This window comes from Narcine bancroftii, chromosome 1 (genome assembly GCF_036971445.1).
Source record: "Narcine bancroftii isolate sNarBan1 chromosome 1, sNarBan1.hap1, whole genome shotgun sequence".
NCBI classification, from domain to species: Eukaryota; Metazoa; Chordata; class Chondrichthyes; order Torpediniformes; family Narcinidae; genus Narcine; species Narcine bancroftii.
This window is the reverse complement of record NC_091469.1, coordinates 130,606,880-130,633,109: the sequence shown is the minus strand read 5'-3', so window position 1 is coordinate 130,633,109 and position 26,230 is coordinate 130,606,880. Positions and strand designations below refer to the sequence as shown.

The window sequence follows — 26,230 nt, the reverse complement described above, 5'->3', positions numbered from 1 at the left end:
AACCCTGGGGACATATCAGTCCGAACTTTTTTGAGAAAATCCAGCACTTCCTCCATCTTAACCTCAACATGCTTCAGCACATAAATAAGCCTGTTCTATACTGACCTCACACTGACCAAGGTCACCATCTCAGGTGAACACTGAAGCAAAGTATTCTTTTTGTCTTTCCCTACCTCCAGAAACATTCCCTCCTTTATCCTTAAGCAACCCTACCTTCACTCTCATCATCCTTCTGTACTCCTACTGCACAGAACAAATTAAGGTTTTCCTTAATCCTACTTGCCAAGGCCTTCTCGTGCCCCCTTCTAGCTCTCCTAAATCTTTTCTTAAATTCCTTCCTTGCTACCATATCATCTTCATGAACCCTCCTGTCTTTTGTTTCTTAAATCTAATGCAAGTTTCCTTCTTCCTCTTAACTAGCTGTGTTACCTTTTTTGTCAAAGTTCCCTTATCCTACCACCTTTTCCCTGTCTCAGTGGGACAAACCTGTCCAGAACCCTGTGGAGTGGACCCTCAACATCCTTCACATTTCTTCAGAAAGTGAAGCACAAAAGTCTGCAGGACACTAAGATTGTGGTTAAAAAAAAAAATTTCTCCACATTACTTCTGTGCTTTTCTTCCATTCCTAATTTACTCTCCCAAATTCCTGCCTAATTCCATCATAATTAGCCCTTGCCTACACATTTGTCTACTCCTATTCTTGTTCATAGTTATTTAATTGTGGTCACCGTCACCAAAATGATCCCCCAGCAAGAGGTCTGTCACTTGACCCAGATTCATTACCCAGTATGGCTTCTCCTCTATTTGGCCTGTCCACACACTATATCAGGAATCCTTTTTGGACACACTTGACAAATTCTCCCCCATCTCTTGTAATAAGGAGATGCCAGTCAATATCAATAAAGTTGAAGTCTCCCATAACAGCAACCCTATTATTTTTACACCATTCTAAAATATGCCTATTGATCTGCTCTTCAGTGTCCTGAAGATTGTTTGGGGGCTTATGACTACTCTCAATATAGAGTGATCGCCCCGTTACTGTTTCTGACTTCCACACTGACTCAGTACATCATTCTTCCACAATGCCCTCTGTTTCTGCAGCTGGTACTCTATCCCTGATTAGTAATGCTACTCTCCTCCTCTTTTACCTCCCATCCTATCCCTTTTTAAACACCTAAACACTGGCACCTGCATCAATCAACCTGTCCTCTCTTTAATAGCCAGAACATCATAATACCACATACTGATCCATGGAGCAAATACATCTTCCTTTATTACTAAAACTTCTTGCATTGAAGTGAACATATTTCAATCTTTCCAACTGACTACATTTATGCTCCCTCCACTGCCAGTCCTTCCTCACAATCTCACTACATATTGCATCAACCTTTCCACTATCTACTCTATCCTCTGCCCTATTATACTAATTTCCATCTCCCTGCCAAAGCTAATGTTTAGCCTTTATTTAAGAAGGTCTGCTAGGACAAATAAGGAAATTACAGGCCAGTGAGTGTAAGAGTGGGGTGAGTGGAGAAGTTACTTAAATGGGAATTGTCAGCATTGCTTCGTACATGGGAAATTGTGTCTCACAAATTTAAATGTGGTGAAACACAAAAGTCTGTTAACATTCTGATTGTACTAAAAACACAAAAATGCTGGTGGAACTCAGCAGATCACATAGTGTCCATAGTAAAACATGCATAACCAATGTTTCAGACCTGAACCTTTCTTCAAGCTTTGAGCAAAAAGGAGCTAATTGACTGAATAAAAAGGCTGGGGGAGGAGAGAAGAAAGGGCGGGGGGAAGAGAACAGCCCAACAAGCAAATGTTTATAGATATGAGGACAGAGGGTGGGAATTGATCAGGGGAGGGGGCAAGCTCAGTGAATGCAAAGCTAGAGGAAAAGAAAGGAGACAGAGATATGAAAGGGGTGTGACCAGGGTGAGGGGTGGTACTAACAGAAACTGGAGAAATTTATGTTAATGCCATCTGGTTGGAGGGTGCCTTGATGGAACTTGAGGTGTTGTTCCTCCAATTTATGTGTGGTCTCAGTCTGGCATGGATAGACATGTTGGCATGGGAATGGGCCTGGGAATTGAAACAGGTTGTCATTGGGAGGTCCCCACTATTGTGGCAGCAGAGTGAAGGTGCTCAATGAAGCAATCCAGTTTCTCCAATGTACAGAATGCCATAACAGGAGCACCAGATGCAGAAGCTGACCCCAGCAGATTCATGTGAAGTATATACACAGATGAGAGTAGGTAGAGGATAAGGCACTAAATGCTGCTCCATTTACTGAGCTATTCCTGTCACTTTATTTCAAAGCAATTTTAAATTAGTTGGGAGAGTTTAAATGTAAAACTAAATCAACACAGATTTAAAATGAAAGTAAACTCATCCCCTTACAGATCAAAACCAACCAAACTCTTGGAGCTACTGTGTCTTGCACTCTGCTTAATCTTATGGTACCTCTGTCTCCTGTACTGCTTTTAAAAAGGTAGCTGTCACTTCATATGTAAACTAAAAGATTGTTAGAAAAGATCATTTTTAAGCAGAGAGCTCAAGAGACAGTGGCAATTAGGAAAGGAACTTCAGACTTCTGGACCCTAACAGCTGAAAGAAGGATCAATAATGGTCAAACTCTGAAAAATCAAGAATGTACAATAGAACAGAACTGAGACAGAACAGAAATCTGAGGGATGTATTATTGAAGGAGGCAATGAAGATGGACATGTTGAAATGCAACATGAATTAATAAGGCACTTCAAAAAAAATGACAAAACATCCATGTCAATTTTAAAATAAAATTTGACACCATGTAATATAAACAGCTGTTAGATCATATTTGATCTGACAAGTAGGTTTTAAAAGGCACCTTAATGAAAAAAAGAAAGGTTAAATCAGAGGATGTTACAGAATTACTAGGCTAAAATAGCATGGCCATAAAAGATAAAGCAATTAAAATAAATAATTCTCAAGTAAACTGACGGAGTCATTGAATAAAATCATTCTTGCGCAATTTAAATCTCAAAACATTCAAATCTCGCCAAGCACAAATCAAAACTGGAAGAACACTGTTCGTATTATCCAAATCTCAAAAACACACCCCAATATATTATTAATATATTTTAACATTTTCCAATCTGCTACTTACGGCACAAATTTTAAGATGGTTTTGCAGCTACTATTTTCGTGCAGTTCAGGAGACTGTGTAGAGATGTACGATACAGGACATACATATAGGGAACTCTCCACACCAAATAGGATGAAAGCTTGTGAATTCACCATATCAATGGCATCTGAGATAGCATCTGAAAAGCCTTTTATAATTCCTTTTTCTATTTCCAATGAAGAAAATAATAGTTTTAGATGTTGCAAATCTCAATATTAAAATACAAAATATAGCTGTTTGCTTATCCATTGCAATGGACACACAGCGACAACAGCAGGATATGCATGCTATTGTGGAATGCAAAGCACGCAACAGTGCAACACTCCTGTGAGTTAAAAATATTCTATGCTTGCTTTAACCAGGGAATCAGCCGAATCCTTGTTAACTACCACAAACAAGTTAACACCCATTGTCTTTGCCGCTGAAATCAGGGCATCCTTCAAGTGGTGAACCTGCTAAAAGCAATTGGCCAGATATTATTTATTGTGATGCAATAAAACAGAAAACTAATATACATGAAATTGCCTTACCATTAACATCAGTTTTATCCGGCATCCCTTGCAAACAGAGAAAGCGAAACAAAAGAGGGTCATCCCCCAGAGTCCGTCAATTTTCCTCCGGCACTCCCTCAGCCTCTAAAGCCGCACAAGACTCCAGTTCAGTTCAAACCATCAGCAACTCGAGCCCAGATCCAAACCTCTGACATGATAAGGAAGACTTCACCGCCCAGGGCCTTTCGGGAGCTGTCCTTGCCCTCAGCATCCTCTCAAATCCCAGTTCCAATATCTGGTTCTCATGAGTCACTCTCCAACAACTTGTGTGGGTTCCTCACCTGGAAGTCAGATATAACTCTCTGCCTGTGTGTGTCCTTCAGCAGCAGAGCCTCTCGCTCATCCACCACCATGGTTACCATCTTTTAGGTTGTCTCCTCTGCATCTTCCTTTTCAGTCATCCTATGCTCCATAACCTGTGCTCTTTACAAAATAAATTCTAAATCTTCAGACCCCATCATGAATTAATGTCCATCCTCTCGTTGCCCAGGTTGAGGCTAAACCAAACTCTTGGCTGATTGTTACCATATATAATCTTAAGGTCAAATTCTAACCACATAAAACAATTGCCATTTCAAATTTTGTAACACAGGTCATCTCTTTTGCTGCCTAAATACACCAAGTTCTTCTAAAACTATTATTGACCCTTTTGCAACTATTCTAATTTACTCCGGGCCAGCTTGCTTCATTCAATGCTTTTTAAAATTGGACACTAAAACACTGTCTTTCCCAGCTCTACTGAAGTTTCTTTTTTCCACCAACATCAACTGTTTCTCTTCTCAAAGATGCTGCCTTAACCTACTGAGTATTTTCTGTTTTTATTTCACATTTCCAGCATTTGGAGTTACATTATCCTAGATACCTATCACCCTAATGCTCACTTACCTCCATTGATTCTTCAATAACCAATAACTCAGTTTTAAAATTCATGCTGCTGTTTCCTCAAGTAACTTGATGTCAAATTTTGCTTAATAATACTCCTACAAAGCATCCTGGATGGTTCTACCAAGTTAAAAATTGCATACAAGTTGTTGCTGTCCAAAAACACTTCACATAGTCATTTAACAAAATATGACCTTGGGACGCAAGAATTTATGAGAACATATTACAAATGAGTGACCAACAGAATTTTAATAAGGATCTTAAAACATGGAGAACAGAGTAGAAATCAAAAGAGGTTTAAGAACAGAATTCCAAAGTGAGGCAGGTAAAGGCATGATCACCATTGTTGAAAGTGGCAGAAATAAAATCAGGGTTATCTTCACGAGACTAAAGTTAAAAAAGTGCAGAGATCTCAGAAGGTTGGAGGATTCATGGTTGTTGCTCTAGATTGGGAATGATTTGGCCATGCTATATAACCCATATCTCTGGACTGAAGCTCACCCTGTGATCAAACATGACATCAAAGAGCAAATGGTCTCTTTCAGATTCATAGAACAGCATGGAGAAAGGTGGAATTAGGAATCAGAGCTGAAAAAATAATGTTGCGATTACCCAGAAAATAACCACAAAGAAGTTCAGTTCTTTTTTTTTTCACAATGCAAACAAACAATTTAAGATTTCAGAAAAAGGGAAGTTTTGATTAGGGAGAGCTAATTTCCATCAGTCTGCAGGCCTTGAGTGGTGGCTTGCAGGTGCAAAAACAGCAAGGATTGATCTTGTTCATCTTGCTACAAAAATGCCAAAATTGTATGCATATCAAACATGTCTATTGAATCAAATGGTGGTGAGGAAGAAAGTGGGCACAAGTATAGCATTTCTGTAGGTGAGGTAGAAAGGGAAAATGATAAGAGATAGAGGCTGGTAGGTGACAGGTAGGACCAAATATGGAGAGATGATGAGTAAATGAAATCAGATGGTGATAGGAAAGGTGAACCAAAGAAGAGGAAAACCCAGGTAGATTGGTATGTGGGTGAAGTGCAGATGAAATCAGATGGGGGTGGATGGTGAGTCAAAGTATCAAGGGGGAAGGAGAGATGGAAAAAGTAGATAAAGGGAGAGATAATGGGAAAGGAACATGGGAAGTTGAAATTATTTATTTAATGTTCATATTATTGGGATCTAGGCAGCCCAAATGGAAGGTGAGGTGCTCTTTTTTTGGTTTGCGATTGGCCTCACTGTGTATGTTGAGGACATACAGATCAGTGTGGGATTTGGAGGTTGAAATGACATACAAAAGGTTGTTGTTGCAGACAGAGTGCAGATGTCCTGCAAAACAGTAGTCTAGACTATGCTTGATCTTGCCAATTATACCATATTGGCAAGACCAAGATTGGAAGTGGTGTAGATTAATTTCTGCCTCACCTGGCATGAACCTTAAGGTTGTTGGATGGTCATGAGACAGAATTTGACTTTTTAGGAAATAATTGAAACTTCTCTTTTATTGTTTTTGAACATATCTGGTTAAACAAGATAATCATTCAATTCACAGGACAGCATTAGATACTACAAAACAAACTTGTCCCTGTGGAACCCAATCTAAATTAATTTTTGAAATGATGTCTTCGGAGGTATGATTGGTCAGTTTGTGTCTATGTTCCATGAAATTTAGAAGAATAATGACATGATCTTGTTGAAATATATTGAATTCTTAAAGTGTTTGATCACTCACACCTTGATAGGAGATTTAAGAACTGATGACATGATTTATGTTAAGGGGCCATTGATGGAAGACTGATAAGTGGAGTTTCTTCTCTTGAAGAATTGTAAATCTTCACAATTTAATCCAAGAGAATTGTGAAGGCACAATCACTGAGTATATTCAAGGAAGAGATGAACTGACAAAGAACATAAAAATTATAAAGAAGCAGGCCAAGTTCATACATATTTTCACACCTTATCCCCTTAGGGATTTTATTCCTTTCTCTCAATCCCTCCATCTCCGTTGCATTTGTTCCCAGGATGAGTGCTTCCATTCCAGATCAACAGACTGGATGTGGTTCCCCTTTACCTCCATTGACTCAGCTCTTACCCATATCTCCTCCTTTCTCACACATCTTCCTGGCCCCCTCTGCCCAAACACGCAACAAGGACATGATTCTCCTTGCTCGTGATGTCACATCACTAGCTTCCTCACTCAATGTATTATCCACCTCAATTTCCATCTCTTGCTGTGTGATCCAACCACCGGACAGGTCTTCTCCTCTTCTCCCTTCGATAGGGACTGCTCCCTCTGTGAATTCCTTGTCCACTCTTCCCTACCCATTAGATGCCTCATTGGTACCTAGCCCTGTGACTGCTAGAAATGATATATTCGCACCCATGCCCCTTCCCCCACCATCGTTTGGGGCCCAAAAGAGTCCTTCCAAGTAATACTTCACTTTTTGAATCTGCAGGGGTCATCTACTGCACACAGTGCTCTCATTGTGGCTTCCGCTACATTGGAGAGAATGGATGCACATTTAATTAGCCCCTTTCACACTTGCAAGTGATCACAGGTATTAACTGCCAATCGGCCTTTTAAGTGTCCAGTGCAAAAGCAAAATCAGATCAATGCTAGTGTCAGATGACATCACCCCACACCAGGGATTAATGGCCTCGGTGCCTAGTACAATCCCTGCTGTCTGCAGATGCTGGCATTGCAATCAGACAGGTGTGAAACTAATAATTGCATTGAGGGATTGAAATGACTCATTTTTGCGTGAGTTCAGGAAGTGAAGGAAGAAAAGATTAAAATGAAGGTATAAACGCTGCCATGGGAAAGTCGTGGAGGAGGGAGAGAGACAGAGAAAATAAATAGCAATAGTTGAAAAATTTTTAAACAGCATGGGAAAACTGGTAGTGCTATAGCACACAATTTATAAAGACTGTGGGGAAAAAAGCAATGGTAGACCTGACTTTCCAGAATTCCGTGCAGCGGAGAAATCCCTCTATAATGCTCCATGCATGCAGCCGGGCATACAGCTCTTTCTCTGCTGCATGGAATTCTGGGAGGGCAGATCCGCCATCGCTGTTTCCCATGGTATTTAGAAATTGTACACAATAGTGCAACCAACTTTCCCACGCTGTTTAAATTGTATGCGACAGTGCTACCAACTTTCCCATGCTATATAAATTGTGCGCTATAGCGCTACAAACTTTCCCACACATATAAATTGAGTGCTATAGTGCTACCAACTTTTCCACTCAGTTTAAGAATTGTCCGCTATTGCTATTTATTGCTAGCACTTTCCCCCGGTCCCGTATAAAAGTTTATATAGGTTGGCACAACAACAGGGGCTGAAGGGCTCATACTGTGCTGTACATAAAGCTTAATTCTGTTATAATTAGGCATCATTAATTTTGTTCAAATATAAGATCATAATACATTGATCAGGATTTAGGGCAGGTCCACCATTTCTCAATTCGTCATGACATCACCGGTAGAAGACAGAATAGTCTTAACCCTGGGGATGGCTCCTTGCAAGTGTGAAAGCATTCAGTGTGCCAATTAGGAGTGGTCAAGTGTGAAAAGCCAAAACCCCATTCCTATCCCAGGACAGTGAACGGCCAATTTAGTGGGATGCAAGTGTGAAAGGGACTTTGCTCTGTCAGCTGCAATAACATGAACCTCCCAGTGGCCAACCATAACAATTCCACTGCCCATTCCTATACCGATAAGTCAGTCCATGGCCTCATGCTCTGCAAAACCAAGCCCCCCCCCAAAAAAATTAGAGGAAAAACTCCTAATATTCCATCTGGGCACTCTCCAACCAGATGGCATCAACATCAACCTTTGATTTCTGGGGGAACGTCACGTGATGACATAGGGCCAGGACAAGAAATTTGGCTTCTTTGAGAAAAAGTTTTTTTTTTAAATGAAGAGAAAAGATTGAAATTCATCTGAATTAGTTATAAACAACCAAAGAAAAAAAAAACACAAGGCTACCAAAGAAAGGTAAATAAGCAGAAGAAATTAGAGAAGATGGAAGAAAAACAACCGGAAGAAAAAGAAGGGCCTACCTTGGAGAAGAATCTGGGAGTCGCGCATGAGCAGTTGACAGCAATGGGAAGCCCTGTTAGAATGGTTCACTAAGCCCACTAGACAGGCTCCTGGGCAATCAAAGAGACTGTCTGAGGAGGGGAAATTATTTGAGCTAGCAGAAAAAGAAAAGGAAGAAAAAGATGAAGAGGAAGAAGAAGAACAAAGCTTAAAGGAAATGTTGAAAGAAGAAGGGGTAAGAAAGAAAGTTAAAACTATCCATAAAGTTTAAAATACACTGATGATTAGGGAAGAGTTAATAAGATATGATATTAAGAGATCAGAGATTAAAGTTAATAAAGTATGTGAAATGGTTAAAGAGATGCAGAAAAAGCACCAGGAAGTCTGTATTATAAGCAAGTTCACTAAAAGAATTTTCACACCCAAGATCTCATCATTCAAAATGTAGTAAAGATTCTGAATTATTCAGGGAACAAAAAACTTTACAAAATACATTTGTTCAAATTTTCAAAATAATCACCATCTGTTTTATTCAGGAATCCATCCAAGTTAATTCCTCCCTTTATTCGAAACAGCAAGGCTTCAGAGTCAAGTGGCAACTGAAATAAATAAATTGAAAGGAAGTTATTTGTCTAGAATGGATCAAGTTTTTTTGTGCACACTGAACATTTCTCTTATACCAACAAGATGGCCTAAATTAGTGGTTCTCAACCTTCCCTGCCCACTCACAAACAGTACCACTTTAAATAGTCCCTTACTAACCACAGAGCATCTAGGGCATAGGTGTTCTGAATTTGGCAAGGGATTACTTAAGGTGGTATGTGAGTGGAAAGACAGAGGTTGAGAACCACTGGCCTAAATATCTAAATGTCGTTGTTATGGGCCCAGAGGACCTCAAAACCCAGCAGCAATTGAAATTTACCAAGACAAATAGTTACTTAAACAAAAGTTGCTTTTAATTTTCTTTAAACATAAAAACAGGATAAAACTTTAACTTATTTTTATTAACAACATAACCCCCTAATACTAAGCGCACATGAATGTAATGTGTATATATTCAGGAAAGTTCTTTGATTCATAGTCCAATTTCACTTCTCATTCCTCCAAGTTCACCAGTATCAGGCAATTCTTATATTGTGCACAGAATTTAACATTTATGAATTTTCACCAAGCTCTGGTGCTTAAAGGTAATTGGTTACCACTCAGGAAGGTTCTTGTTGATTTCAGAGAGATTTGTTTCTTGTTGGACACAAACAAACTGACTCCCTCCAATCAACCACTTCATTGTTTTGCCGAGGAAACTTGCCCCATAAGTGTTTTCCAAATGATAACCTCTTCTCCCAGGTCACCACAGAGTTCCTCTTATTTCCCTTATGTCAGGTGAAACACTCTAGCCAGCCATTTCCTCTTGTATGGACCACAAGGGTTTTCAACAGGCTGAACTCAGAAATTATAACCTGTTTCATGTCCTTGCACATGATAAATCCATCTTAGATCTTCTAATCTTAATTAGGTCTTGTCTACAAAAACTTTATTTCCTGTTCTGGTGTTTTACCGCGCCGTAAATGGTTATATGGTCTTCAAAATGGGGATTAAACAAGCTGTCAGCTTGTTGTTGCAGCCTCCAAAAGTCACTGCAGAAACCAGTTCTCTCTCTCTCTCTCTCTCTCTCTCTCTCTCTCTCCCCCCTCTCTCTCTCTCTGAGAAAGCCTGTTTGGTCTTTTCTCTCTCTGCCTTCAAAACCACATGACCTTCCTGCCAGGATCATGGCACCGTGAGTGGCTCTGCTGTGAAAGAAAGCAGGAAAATGAGTGGTAGGGGAAGTCATAGTGGATTCAATTGTTACGGGAATAGACAGGAGTTTCTGTGGTCGCAAACAAGACTCCCGGTTGGTATGTTGCCTCCCGGGTTCAAGGGTCAGGGATGTCTCAGATCGGCTAGAGGACATTCTGGAAGGGGAGGGTGAACAGCCAGCTGTCGTGGTTCATATCGGTACCAACGATATTGGAAAAAAAAAAAGGGGGTGAGGTCCTACGAGATGAATTTAGGGAGTGGAAATAAATTAAGGAGAAGGACCTCAAAGGTAATAATCTCTGGATTGTTACTAATGCCACAAGCTAGTCAGAGGAGGAATAACAGGATAGCTAGAATGAATATGTGGCTTGAACGGTTGTGTAGGAGGGAAGGCTTTAGATTCTTGGAACATTGGAACCAGTTCTGGGGCAGATGGGACTGGTACAAACAGGACAGTCTGCATCTGAATGGGGCCGGGACAAATGTCCTTGGGCGTTTGTTTGCTAGCGCTGTTGGGGAAGGTTTAAACTAATGTGGCAGGGGAATGGGTATCAGTCCAGAGAGTCAGGGGATGTAAATAGTGACAGGCTGGTAAGACCGGGTCGAAAGTCAAAAAGAGATGCTTATCTACATAATGGTAAAAGGGTTAAGAATGTGGCTAAAGTAAATCTGAAGGCCTTGTGTCTCAATGCAAGGACCATTCATAATCGAGTGGATGAATTGAATGCTGTTAATGACTATCATATAGTTGGATCACAGAGACATGGCTTCAGGGGGACTGTGACTGGGAGCTCAACATTCAGGGTTACTCGACATTCAGGAGGGATAGATGGAAGGGAAAAGAAGATGGAGTAACATTGTTGGTTAGGGAAGAGGTGAATGCGATAGAAAGGAAGGACATTAGCTTGGAATCTATGTGCGTAGAGCTGCGAAACACTAAGGGCCAGAAGATGCTAGTGGGTGTTGTGTACAGGTCACCTAACAGTAGCAGTGAGGTGAGGGATGGCATTAGAAAGGAAATTGGTAATGTGTGCAACAAAGGGACTGCAGTTATAATAGGTGACTTTAATCTACATGTAGATTGGGTGAGCCAAATTGGTATGGGTAAGGAGGAAGAGGATTTCTTAGAATGCATGCGGAATTATATTCTAAATCAGCATATCGAGGAACCGATGAGGGAACAAGCCATTCTAGACTGGGTACTGAGTAATGGAGAAGGGTTAATTTACAATCTTGTAGTGAAGAACCCCTTGGGCAAGAGTGTCCACAATATGGTGGAATTCTTCATTAGAATGGAATGTGACAGAGTTGATTCAGATACAAAGGCTCTGAATTTGAAGAGAGGTAACTTTGATGGTATGAGATGTGAATTGGCTAAAATAGATTAGCAAATGGTACAAAGAATTAAGGGTAGAAATGCAATGGTAATTGTTTAAGGAGAGATTGGAGCAAGTAAAACAGATGTACATCCCAATTTGATTGAGGAGGGTAGCACATCTGTGGCTAACAAGGGAAATCAGAGAGAGTATCAAATCCAAAGAAGCAGCATATAAATTAGCAAAAAAAAAAATTCCTGATAATTGAGAGTTCTGCAGAAGAGAACAAAAGGATTAATTAGGAAAGGTAAAAGGGACTATGAGAGGAAGCTGGCAGGGAACATAAAAAATGATTGTAAAAGTTTTTATAGATATGTTAAAGAAAGAGGTTGGTTAAGACAAATGTGGGTCTGTTGCGGACAGAAACGGGTTAATCATGGGGAACAAAGATAAGGCAGACTGTCTGAATGACTACTTTAGTTTTGTCTTCACCAAGGAGGACATAACTAATCTTTAGGAAATTGTTGAGGATAGGGGACCTAATGTGAGGGAGGGTATAAAGGAAATAACTAAGTCGAGAGGTTATATTAGTTTAATTGCAGGGATTAAAGGTGGATAAATCCCCAGGGCCGGATGGTCTGCATCCAAGTGTGCTGAAGGAAGTAGCCAGGGAAATAGTGGTTGCATTGGTGATAATTTTTCAAACCTCCTTAGATACTGGATTAGTTCCTGAGGATTGGAGGGTAGCCAATGTAGTCCTCTTTAAGAAAGGAGGGAAAGAGAAACTGGGAAATTACAGACCAGTTAGCCTGACATCATTCGTAGGGAAGGTGCTATAATCAATTATTAAAGATGTAATCGCAGTACATTTGGAGGGTAGTGGTATCATCGGACAGAGTCAGCATGGTTTTGTGAAGGGAAAATCATGTCTGATGAACCTAACAGAGTTTTTTGAAGGTGTAACCAGTAGAGTGGATAGGGGGTATCAGTGAACGTGGTATATCTGAACTTTAGTAAGGCATTTGAGAAGGTTCTGCATAGAAAACTAGTTTACAAACTTAAAAAGCATAGTATAGGAGGTATGGTATTAAGGTAGATAGAGAATTGGTTGATGGACAGGAAGCAAAGAGTAGGTATAAATGGGTTCTTTTCGGAATGGCAACCAGTGACTAGTGGGGTACCGCAGGGCTCCGTGCTGGGGCCACAGTTGTTTACAATATATATCTCAATGACTTAGATGTGGAAATAGATAGCATCAGTCATTGAAAGTGGGCATGCAGGTGCAGCAGGTGGTGAGGAAGGTGAATGCTATTGGCTCAATATTTTCATTTGCTTCCCCCATATTTAAAAAGGTCTCTTGTATAAATTTACCATCATCCACATTCGGAGCATAGATATTCATTAATGTCCATTGTTCAAAAAAAAGACAATGTATTAAAATAAATCAACCAAATGGATCCAAAACTGTATTCATTATTATAATGGGAGCTTTTTATTTATTAAAATCACCACTCCTCTAGCTTTTGTATTAAAATGCGATGCCACTACTATTCCAACCCAATCCCTTTTGATGTTCCTTTTCAATTTAATGTTTCCTGTAAAAAGGCGCATTATCTACCTTCAATTTTTTAAATATATGGCAATACCCTCTTTGTTGTTCTATGGTTTTCAAGCCCATTCACATTAAAACATAAAATTTAACCCTTTACTCATAAGGACTAAAATCCTTACAAATTCCTTTATGTCATACTTCTCTGTCAATCCCCAGCACATCACCAATCCTCTAAATACCACACATATATTAAATCCAGTAAACACAAAAATTCTTGACTGTATGTTAAGAAAGAAAGAAAAGAAAGGAAGAAAGAAAAAGCCCCCCCCCCCCCAAAGCACTGTCATAAAGATCCCAGACAATGCTATCACCCTCCATTTTACGGGCTCCAAATACACCACAGAACACGTCCACGGATCAGCAGGAACCAATCAATGTACCTCCGGCTCCTCCGAGTAATAATTCATCTTCACAATATCTGCAATTATTTTCAAATGTTGCACCATAGAAATATCACGTCTACTTCATGTGTCCATTCTTTGATCCAACTCCTGATGTAGATCCGGTAATTTTTCTGCATACTCCCGAGCATGATCTGGATCCATAAAGAATCTACTTGGTCCTCCTTGAACAAAACCTTTCAGAGTCGCAGGATAACGCAAAATAAAAGTATATCCCTTCTTCCACAATATATTTTTGTCCCGGGTTAAAACTTTTCTTTCAAAACTTATGTCTGGGTAAAAGAAAATTTTATTTCCTCCAAATTCCAGAGGTGCTTTTGCTTATTTCGCTGCCAACTCCAGTTTTTATTCCCTTACTTGATACCAAAGGAATTTAACCAAAATAGGTCTTGGCTTTTGATCCGGTTGGGGTTTGAGTCTAAGAGCTCTATGAGCTTGTTCAATCTCAACGTCACCTTTAAAGTATTCTTGTCCAAACGATTGTGGAATCCAGTGTTGTAGGAATTGAATAATATCACTTTCTTCCTCTCCTTTTAAATCAATAATCTTAATATTATTCCTTTGACTAAAATTCTCCAATGTATCTACTTTATCAGACTATTGCTTAATCCTTTCGAACACATGGTCCAAATCCTCATCCATCATCTCCATTTGATCTTGAAAAAATTGATTTTCTAAATTAATACTTTTAATTTTCTCTTCTAACTCTTGATGTTTTTTCTGCATTTCTTTAAACATTTCCCTTACTTCATTTAATTTAACCTCTGATCTTTTAACATCACGGCCAAGTAATTCTTGGACTTTAGGTACAGATTTTACTTTCTTCCTTACCCCAGCTACTTCTTCAAATATTTCTTCTGGGTCTTGCTCTTCTTCTTCTTCTTCTGTTTCAGCCTCTTCTTCTCTCCCATCTCTGATATTGCCACTTCTCCAGGCAGCCTCCAGGGCTGACCAGAAGCTTGTCTGGAAGGCTTCAAAGGCCATTCAGAGAGGTCCTCCCGTTGCTGACGACTGCACATATGTCGTCGAGATGCTCCCATCTCCAATTTGTCCGAGCGTCCCTGTTGTGATGCCACGGCCCACTGGGAGGAGAGCCGGGAGGCCCGCTTCGCCCTGGGAGGATTTAACGGAGGTCCTGGCTGATCTTTGGAGGTAGGCCTTCTTTTTTCCTCCATTTGTCTTTCTCGCTCTATCTTCTCTGTAGGCTCTTCTGACTCTCTATTCTTCTTCATTAGCATTGTATTTTGTTCTTTGCTTATTTAAAATTATGCCTGACGAATTTCAAACTGTTCTCTCTTCTTTTTCTTCTTAAATCTTTCCCCAGAGGAGCCAGATTCCTCGTTCTGGACCTACGTCATCACGTGATGTGACCCCTGTGGTGGTTTTCTTGTTCATTTTCTTTTTTTTTGTTTGTTGGGGATTGAGGGGGAGGGGATTTAGAGGCTTTTCTTTCTTTTATATTTTTTCATTTTTCTTTTTTTATATACAAAATACCACATGTATTACGATTGAAATATTGTGATATGTTTGGTAAATGGTTTCATATTAAATAAAAAAATGTTTTAAACTTTACGGCAAATTGCAATCTGGACATCCCTGTTTCGATGGCTAACTCCATAGTGGTTTGCATCTTGCAGTGTAGACTCTGTATTTCTGTTCATGATGTCTTCAGTGGACAGTAGTCATTGACACATCCTTATCTAGTTCCTGAAGTGTGTTTTTTTCTGATCTATTGGACAGGTGTATGGGGTTTCCTTCATTATGACGAGAATTCTCTGTCAATAGCAGTGGAGATCTTCCTTGGGTTACCAGTTCCTTTGCGATTACTGAGCACACTAGTACAGTCTTTCTTAACAATGTTGCAAACATTTAAATTTGGTATTCCTAAGGTTTGGGCGATCTTGCTTATTGTTTTATTCTTGTCTCATAATTGCCTCTACCTTTCAGCAGCACAACCCTGGTGTTCATGTTGAAAATGGCAACTACAGACATCAAAGTCGATCAAAAGCTTAGAAGCAAGCTGGTGTCTACTGGTTAACACTGCTGCATTTGGGAACAGCAAATCCATCGAACTCCACCTCCATTGAACCATGACAATGACAGGAGCTTGTGCAGGACATGTTGCATGGTTAGACCCAGAAATCTGCTCCTTCCCAATGTGGACAGTTCTGCAAGCTTCACCAATGTAACCTCCTGCAATTAGTAATGTCTCAGGAACTATTCTTGTTGTAAACAAGAATAAATTCAACAAAACCGTTTTATTTCACTATCTGAGGCACAAATACAGTTTCACTGAATAACTAACACAAATTTCTGCTCAACAAACTTGCTGGCCCTGATTTTAAAAAATGATCCATAAAGGAAAGTCATATCATTTCCACATGCATCAAGAAACAAAAGTTGGAAAAAGAAATTTACTTTTTTTCCCCCTCACAAATCCCATGGGAGTAATTTTATTCAATATTTTTAGGGTTGTAATGTGGGAATCCTACAAGAGTCAATGTGAATTTCTGAAATACCCTCAACGTCAGGCGCAAATTGAGGGAACAGATAATGTAAGCAAAATGCAGAAAGGAGCAAGAACAATAGGGTTGTAAAAGTGGATGAGTTCCTGTGTGTAATTACAGGGTAAATAAAGGAAGTCAAGGTTTGTGTAGTTTGTGAACAGAACATCAAACCAAACCTTAAATAAAAGTTGTAGTAAAACATGAAAGTTGTGATGCTGTGATTGTCATTAATACACAAAAGTGCTGGATAAACGGAATAGGTTCTGCAGTGTCCGTAGGACACAATATAGCCTACATTTCGGCCCTGAGCTTTTTGTCAGGGTATGAGCAGGCAGGCGCTTGAATTAAAATGTGGGGGTGGAGGGAAAGGGCAAATAAAAATTCATTTGTTGAGCCAGGGCAAACTTCTCTTGGCCTTTCTTCAGAAATCCTAGAATTTTTGATTGTGCTTTAGTGAAAAGGAAAATGTTCTGAGATTCAGAGCTTACACAGCATGGAAATAGGCCTTGTAGTCCACTACGTCTAAGGCAACTAAGATGCCCATTTGCACTAATTCCATCCGACCAAATTGGTCCGTATTCCTCCAAATGTTCCTTAACCATGTACCTATGCAATGTTTTTTTTTTTAAAAACACCCTCTACAATTTCCACTGGCAGCTCATTCCATGTACCCACCATCCTGTTTTAACTGTGCCCAAAACGTTTGGGCTACACACATAGCTGAAGAATCTAACTCCCACTTTGAGTTTACTCATAGAATTAACGACAGACACAGTGTTTCACCAAACCACACCCGAACTCTCTCAAAAAAAATGGAGTGTGCTATTTATAGAAATTTACACAAGCTTGACTTGAAGGCACAAGTCTCATGAGCCATTCAGTTGATTGACGGCTCCATTGGTAACACCCACTCCTGGCGACTATGGGTTGCTCGGATTAGGGCGTCCTAGCATCTCCCCCTTTTGAGTTGTTTTACTCATTCAAGTGGAGACTTGGGTCTGCTTGAAAGGGCTTTACTTGTTGGCAAACTTTGTGAAGTTCGTACAGGTTCCATGGTGCAGCGGGTAAAATTTCGTGATTGTTGTGCTTGGTTGGTCACTAGTTTCTGCAGTTCAAAAGTCTCCCACAGAGCATCCCAAGCTGAGTTGCTCAGGTGTCTCAGCAAGGTTATATTCAGTTGGTCGCAACTGGTTGGAATGTCTAGTCCATCTATCCAGTCCGACCTGCACATGATAAAGAACCTCCCCGATCTTCCTCAGGATTCTCCCCAACTGCCACTCATCTTAACCCTGTAGACTCGCAACAGCACATGTTGTCCATCCTGAAACATTCTTTGTTTTGATCCATGCCGGCAGTTGAACTATCTTTCCATATTCAAATCTCTGCATTCAGGTTCTGACTTTTGTGGGAAAATAATGTCAAATGGTGCTCTAATTTTCCTACCAAAGATGTTTTCAGCAGGCGAAGTGCCACCAGGAGTTTGTGGGTTTGGAGTGATCCTCTAATTTAACAAGAATGTCTACAGAATTCCCCCGTTGGACCCTCCCCCTTGGCTTTGTGTAGAGCCTGTTTGAATGTATCCACAAACCTTTCTGCCTGACCATTGGACTGTTGATGATATGGAGACGAGCGAATGTGAATGATGCCGTATTGTTTGCAGAATACATTGAAGTCAGCTGCAGTGAATTGTGCCCCACTGTCTTAAAGTAATGTTGCAGGAGCACCAAAACTTGATTGTAGCCGATGCAGTTAGTCAGGTTACTTTCATGATCTCCAGCCATTTGGAGTATGCATCCACTACGATTAGATAGTACTCTCCATTCATTGGTCCTATATAGTCTATATGGAGACAATTCCATGGACCACTTAGTTGTGGCTAGGAATGTAAATTCATCTTGACAGGGTATTTTACAGCTGAGGCATATTGGACCATGTTAGTTGTTCAATCAGGTCATCCATCAGAGACCAATAAATATAGCTTTGAGCAAGTGCTTTTCCTCGACTTGTTCCAGGATATCCCCTGTGAAACAGTTTTAGGATTGCTGATTGCAGAGTTTTTCATATTACAATCCTTTTTGCAAACAAAAGACAGCCATTGGAGATTGTTAATGAGTCTCGTCTTTTAAAATATGGCTGAATTTCCATTCTTTGACAAGTTTTTGATCACCCTGTACGACGGTGACGCATTATTTCTTGAAGAATGTCTTCTTCGCTCGTTGCTTGTCTGACTCTTTCTGCTGTAACCGGCTGTGAGTTAATAACATCTTTGAATACCTGGTTGACCTCTGCCTCTACCAAGAGTTGCGCTACAAAAATATCTTCCGGCTTAGTTTCCTGTTCACTCATGAGTCGGTCCGATACTTGTAGTCAGCACGTATTTAATTTTGAAATCCTACCCAAGAAGCATGGTTGCCCACCTTTGCAGTCGGTTTGTCATGTAAATTGGAATTCCTTTCTTTGAACCAAATACTGCTAATAGCGGCTTGTGATCTGTCATGAGAGTGAATTGCCATCCATAGAGCATTTGATGGAATTTCTTCACTGCATAAACAATTGCAAGAGCTCTCTTTTCAGTTTATCTATAGTTACGCTCTGCGACAGTTAGAGTGTACTGATGAGCTATGGCCTTTTGATTCCCATCAGGGAATATGTGTGAAATGACTGCACCCACCCCAGACTGTGATGCATCTGAAGCTACAACAATCTCCAAGTTTGGATCGTTGAGGGTCAAAAGAAGGTTCGAATTTAGCATAGTCTTAACTCAATTAAACGACTCTTGACATTTTGAAGTCTAATTCCATTTGCTACTCTGTTGAATGGATCATGGAGTTTATGCATCTCCGGCAGAAATGAACTATAATTACTAATAAGACCCAAGAATGAATGTAGCATGATCACATTTGTGGGTAGGTATATGCCTGATAGCATCAGTGTTTTGTGGATCTGGCCGCCATCCATGTTCGTCAATAATGATATCCAGATATTTCTCTGACTTACTAAAAAATGTACATTTTTCTGGATGGACTCGAAAATGATAGTCTCTGATGCAGGACAAAATGCGATCAAGACGATCAAACAATTCTCGAACATGTGCTCCCATGAAGAGGTATCATCTAGGTACTCCACAACTCCCGGAACACCATTCAACATTGTGTCTATGATCTGTTGAAAGATAGCTTGAGCAGTCTTTACTCTGAATGGTAGATGGATGTATCTGAACAGTCCACGGTGCATGTTAATAATTAGCAATTCTCTGGATTCGGCATCAACCTCCACCTGTAGATATACCTCTGCTAAGTCAATGTTTACGTAGCATTTGCCACCATGCAGCTTTGCAAAGAGGTGCATGCCAATGGCAACGGCAGTGGGTATTGATGGGTGTCCAATGCTGCATTTAGACCAGTTGAAAAATCAGCACACAGATGTATGGATCCATTCGATTTCTTCACCACCATGGTAGGTGCAGCTCATGATGAGTAGTTGACCTGTTCAATTACTCCTTCATGTTGCAGCCATTCCAATTTTTGCTCCACTTCTTGCAGAGCTGAATATGGGACAGGTTGTTTTGGCTTGAAGATCGGTTTCACATTTGGCAGAAGACAGAATTTCACCTTTGTTTTAGTGCACCATCCAAGACCTTCAGAAAATATAGATGCATGGTATTGCTTTAACTATATAGGCAACTCTTCTGCTGCATTTGTTGTTGTTGGGGTATGTGCCACTTCCAACTTTTGACAAATATCATTGTGGATGGTCCAGTAGGTTCAACCTTTCAATCCAGTTGAGACCCCATGAGATCAAGTTTAGGACATTTTACCAAATAACATGATCTATTTCCTTCTGTTCTGTTTAAACTTTGCCTAGCAACTTCAGCAGTATCCCCCCCCAACCCACCCTACCCCCCCCCATCCCCGCCGAAGCATTCCGAGCCGTTTTCAGTTGGAGTCACCTCTGGCTGACTAACCTGCTTCTACGTTTTCTTTGACATTAGGGTAATGATAGACCCTCTATCAATTTGAAGCCTCACTGGGATGCCATTTCACATATTTCCTGCATTTGGCGCTTGCCATCTTGAAAGTCACTTTGATTGGTTTCACTTTTGTGTGTAAAGCTAACTTATCAGGTGTTTTCCATCTGCCAGTTCTACAGCATTCTGCTTTAAGTCCCTGACACTTGCATTTACTGCAGCACTGCTGTCTGTACGGGCAGTCACGAGCATCATTCCACTCACTGCAGTTCCAACAGGCGCTAGACTGTTTGGCTGGGCAAGTCACACTTTTATTTAGTCTAGTGGGGTCTGCTGACTTGATTGTCTGAACATCACTTGAAGATGGGTGTGCCACTTCCACCATTTCGCTGTCAGGTTTTAAATTAATTAAATCTTGGCATTCAGTGGTTAATTTTCAAAGGGTCAAGTCAGACTCCTGCTCAATCTTCGCCAGTACGCAGAAGAACTTGAAAAGGCCAAAGGGGTGATGCTGATGGTCTTTTGGACATGGTCCAGGTGCACGGGATTCTGATGGTATTCCCAGATCAGGTCGACCTTAGAGAAGAGCTTAGCGTCATGGAGGTTCACCATGAGATCCTGGATGTTGGGTAGTGGTTGGACATTGTTGCATCATTGAGGTGTCTGTAGTCTCCACAGGGTCTCTAGCTGCCGTTGGACTTGGCTACTAAGTGGAGGGGTGAAGCCCATGGGCTGTCAGAACGGCGAACGATGCCAAGTTCTTCCATGCATTTAAACTCTTCTTTGGTGAGGCTGAGTTTGTCTGGGGCTAGATGACAACCTCGAGAATGCAGTAGCGGGACTGCGGTCATGATGTGGTGCTGGACACTGTGCTTCAGCGCGACAGCTGTGAACTGCGGGTGCAAAATGGAGAGATAGCTAGCATGGAGGCAACTATATTGGCTGTGTGGAGCCTCCACAAAGGCGAGATGGGTGAACGGTTAATTGAACATGCCAAAGGCACTGTCAGGAAAGTCTCTGGGTGGACTAATTGTCTGACCTGGAGGTCCACCAGTGTAGAGTGTGGCCGTAGGAAATCTGTGCCTAACAGAGGCTTGTCCACTACAATGATCAATTGAAAGTGGTCTCACCAAAATATACAGGAATTTGCCTCTTGCCAAAAGTTTTAATGGTGGTGTTGTTGGTTGTGCGCAAGGATGGGTCGTGGGGTCTTGTGGGTGTCTTAAATGACGTAGAGGGAATGACACTCATCTCTGCCTGTGCCGATGCTCCCCTAATGATGGTGGTAGAAGTACCATTTTGGGTTAGGCCTTTCTGTCTTCTGGCAGGGAGGGGCCTGTTCATGTGGTGGACTGGACTCGGGAATTGCCCTTGGCGGCAGCCATGTAACGCGGTTGACTGAGTTTATGGTCTCGCGCTTGGAGCGGTAGAGAACGTCTGCTCGTGCCACAACCCTGCACGGGTCGCTGAAATACGCGTCAGCCAATAGAATCAATATCTTCAGGCATCTGTTCGAGAAACCTGCTTGAACATGAGGCAGGGCTTGTGCCCTTCTGCCAGCATGAGCATTTCATCCATGAGGGCGGATGGGGTCCTATCGCCTAGGCCATCCAAGTGAAGGAGTCTGGTGGCCCTCTTATGCCGTGGAACTCCATGCATGCTAATGAGGAGGTTTTTAAAGAGCCATGCATTTACCTTCCTCTGGCAGCTCCTGGATGAAGTCATCAACCCGTGAGGTGGCTTCCTGGTCGAGTGAGCTGACGACGTAGAAGTATCTCGTTGAATCAGAGGTTATCTGTTTGATCTGGAACTGGGCTTCCCCTTGGCCAAACCAAGTGCTGGGCCTATTCATCCAGAAAGTTGGCAACTTCGGCGCCTATGGCTGCAGGATCTATTATGCCAAGTCTTCAGGATGTGGAGAATCGTCGGGGTCACCAGTGTAGTGGGTTGTGTGCGAGCGCAGTGAAAAGACTGAGACAACAGGCTGAAAGCTCTTACTTCAAAGGAAAATGTCCAAAATAGATATTCATAAATCAAGATTAAGGTGGGAAACTGATTTAGAAAAATGTTATGTAAAGATAATATGAATAAAATTATTAATGCAAGATACAGATAAGTTGAATATATTTTTTTGCATCAATTATATTTAACACTCCAAAAATTAAAAAGATTTAATTTAATATCTTCAGTTATGCTTTAGATGTGATAAAGAGATAGGTTCTGTTTTTTCATTTGATTTGACAGTGTTTGGATACAAATTAAATTATTTTTAGAGAAAATATTAAAGGTTAACTTCCGTTGGATCCAAGGTTATTTTTGTTGGGAAATGTTAAGATGTTTAGTTTAAAATTAAGGTGAACTATGTATCAATTGAAATTTTACGATTAGTGTTAAGGGGCCCAGAGGTCCCCAAAACCCAGCAGCAATAGAAATTTACTAAGACAAATGATTACTTTAAACATAAAAACAGGATCAAACTTTAACTTATTACTATTAACTTAACCCCCTTTTAATTCTAAGCGCACGTGCATGTAATGTGTATATGTTCAGGAAAGTTCTTTGACTCACAGACCAATCCCACTTCTCACTCCTCCAAGTTCACTGGCACCAGGCAACTCTTATACTGTGCACATAATTTAACATTTATGAATTTTCACCAGGTTCTAGTGAAAAGGTAAATGGTTACCGCTCTGGAAGATTGTAATTGGTTTCAGGGAGATTTGTTGTTTATTGGACACACACAAATTGATTTCCCATGATCAGTACTTCAGTGTCTTGCCGAAAAAACTTGCCCCATCATGGTTTTCCAAATGATAACCACTTCTTCCAGGTCACCACAGAGTTCCCCTTATTTTAGGAGAAAAACTCTAGCCAGCCATTTCCTCTTGTAAAGACTACAAGGATTTTTCAGCAGGCTGAACTCAACTTACAACCCATCTTCAAAATAGGATCTTCCACAACTTGCCAGCTTGTCATGTTGCAGACTGAAAAGCCACTGCAGTTCTCTCTCTCTCTCTAAAATGAGAAAAACTGTTTTGCATTTTCCTCTCTCTCTCTCTCTCTCTCTCTCTCTCTGCTGGCAAAACCACATGACCCCTCTTAGAACAGCAAACTGCAAGTAGACAGATTGCCAGCACCGGAATCAGTTTCTGCCTGGCCATCTACCTGTTGCTTTCAAAACAATAATCCATTTACTCCACACCATCAGTCCAATTAACACCTGCCTGTGAAGTCTCCATAGGCTTTCTTCAAAGTTCCCGCAAAGTCACTGTGGACAAGACATCTCTCCTTATGCATAGCTCTTGCATTTTAAATGAGATGTCTTTTGTGAAGTGTTACGGTCTTTGTTTGTGGTGACCTACACTAAACCCCACCCCCCACAATCTATCTCTTTTAAAGATGTTAACGTATAATATAAAATATAATATGCCTCGCCACATTAGCTTTAGCTGTTTCAAGGAAATGTGTAGCTATTACTTGGAAGTCTGATATGGATTTGGGGATACAAAGATGGCATATTGAAATGAAATCTTGTATTCCTCTTGAAAAAAAATAATAGTTTACGTGATAAAACACTTTTTTTGGAAAACATGGAGCCCATATTTATAACATGTTGGTTTGAAAATTTAAGCTCTCAATAGCTCGGCCTGGTGATTGTTCTCGGTTTCACGGCGGTTGATTTGAATTTATATATCTATTTGATAATCTTCTTTTACTCTTTCTTTCTTAGGAGTATTTGGGTTGGAGGGGGTGGTGGGGAGGTGGGGATTAGGTTTATCTCCCACGTGTGTGTGTGTGTGTGTGTGTGTGTGTGTGTGTGTGTGTGTGTGTGTGTGTGTGTGTGTGTATACATACATATATATCATTATTAATTGAAGTGTATTGTGGTTTTAAAATTTTAAATCTTCAAAACAAACAGGCTGAGAACTCGAGTAACACAACTGCTTTTCTTTGAATTCCTTAAAGGCTGCCTCTGGCCTGCCCCTCATGTTCTGGATCTTACGTCACGCTTTCGCAAGTGCTCACGTGCTCTTCCAATCTGGACGGGAAGAGGAGGTCCTGCAATCCCATGTTTGCTGCGGCTGCCCCGCTGACTGCACGTGACAAGCGGGGCTGGTTTGCCACTACAACTATGTGCGTCGCTACAGTATTAGGTTTTGAAGTTACAATGTGATAGTTAAATGAGGCCAAATTTGGAGTATTGTGTGCAGTTTTGGTCACCGACAGAAAAGATATCAATAACTTTGAAAGAGTGCAGATTTACTAGGATGTCATCCAGACTTCAGGAACTGAGTTATAGGGAAAGGCAAACAGGTTACGACTTTACCTCTTAAAGCATAGAAGAATGAGGAGAGATTTGATAGAGGTATTTAAAATTGTGAGGAGGACAGACAAAGAAAATGTAGATAGGTTTTTTGCACTGAGGTTAGGTGAGATACAAACTAGAGGACATGGGTTAAGGGTGAAAGAGGAAACATTTCGGGGGAATTATAAAGGGGGAACTTCTTCACACAGAGAGCAGTGGGAGTGTGGAACAAGCTGCTAGCTGAAGTTGTGAATGAGGGCTCAACTTGAACATTTAAGAAGAATTTGGACAGGCACCTGATTGGGAAGCTTATGGGTGCAGTGAGACTAGGGTAGAATACTAGTTCAGCACAGACCAGAAGGACCGAAAGGCCCGTTTCTGTGTTGTAATGTTCTCTGGTTCAATAATTCTGCCTTACATGGCTACTGCCAGCATTTTCTAATTTATTTTAAAAACAATTCATGGATAGCAACTTTAGGAGATCCAACTTAAGGAGCATCCTGAAAAAGAAAGTACAAGCAGAGAGCAAACAAGTACATAATGTTTTGGATGGAAGTTCCAAAGCAGGACTGTCAGTGACACAGCACTTAAAGCTGAGAGGCAGATCACAGACATTCAAGCCAGGGATGCAGAATACACACCATGAGCAGATATATCCTACGAAAAGCCATCTCCTGGGTGAAGTAAAAACACAAAATGCTGGAGAAGCTCAGCAGGTCAAAGTGTCCTTTATGCAGCAAAAGTAAAGATACAGAACCGATGTTTCGGACTTGAGCCCTTCGTCAAAGTATGAGAAAATGCCTGCAGGCGTCCGAACAAAAGAGAAGGGGGGGGAAGGGGGGGTGGCAGCAGGCGAGATAGAGCTGTAAGTAGCACTTCAGTGTGTGCCGACATGCCTGTGAGCGCCCGCTACTACGCAACGGGCCCAATGAGCATGCGCCCAACGTCGTATTTCCATGAGGTCCTGGATCAATTTCGTGCTGCGGGGAACCTGCTCCATGTTAAGCTAATGATGTCGACCCAATGTTGGATAGGGTTCAAGCGTGCAGCATGGTGACTAGAGAGGACATTTTGGTACCTGAAGATGAGGAAGAAGAACAAATTAAATACCTGGATGAAGATCAAGAGCTGTTATTGATGACAGCTGAAGCAATGGAAGGTAGGCCCAGAACTACAAAAATGGCTTCTCCTTTTAAATCTGTTACTTCAGCTACTTCTAATCCGTCACCTGGACCTGATGTGGTTACAATGTCTGAAGAGTTAACAAAACAGAATGAAAATATTATGACTTATATAACCACTAGTTTTCATAATGTTGACAAACAATTTATGGATGTGAAAAGTAAAATATCAGATGTGCGTGGAGAAATTGCAGATATGAAAGAAGATCTTAACAAATGTTTGATTGCGGTGGATGAAGTACAGGAAAGATGCAAGAATCTGGAAGATAGAATGAATCAAGTGGAAGAATCAGTATCTGGGTGGGATATGAAAAATAATTTGTTTATGCAAAAAATTGATTCTTTGGAAAATCAAAGTCGAAGGAATAATGTAAAGATAGTTGGACTTCCAGAGGACTTTGAAGGTCAAGATCCTACGAAATTTTTTCGTAAATGGATTCCAGAAATATTAGGAGTGGAGGCGTTTCCTGATGGATTGGAATTGGATAGGGCTCATCGAACA

General features: G+C 40.8%; 1 protein-coding gene across 6 annotated transcripts in view; it reads right to left on the bottom strand.

Annotated features, from left to right (window-relative positions):
• The window catches only part of ufsp2 (ufm1-specific peptidase 2), an 82,282-nt gene that overhangs the window by 42,163 nt on the left and 13,889 nt on the right, over positions 1-26,230 (bottom strand). For 2 of the 6 annotated variants that reach the window (XM_069939558.1, XM_069939568.1), the window contains exons 2-4: positions 25,658-25,799; positions 9,165-9,243; positions 3,155-3,338 (exon numbers count right to left, since the gene is read on the bottom strand). In XM_069939558.1, coding sequence (XP_069795659.1) covers positions 3,155-3,288 — 134 coding nt within the window. In that variant the 5' untranslated portion in view covers positions 3,289-3,338; positions 9,165-9,243; positions 25,658-25,799. Of the gene's footprint in view, positions 1-3,154; positions 3,339-9,164; positions 9,244-25,657; positions 25,800-26,230 lie in introns of those variants that run through there. The other 4 variants (XM_069939554.1, XM_069939579.1, XM_069939588.1 and 1 more) reach the window with 3 other exon arrangements.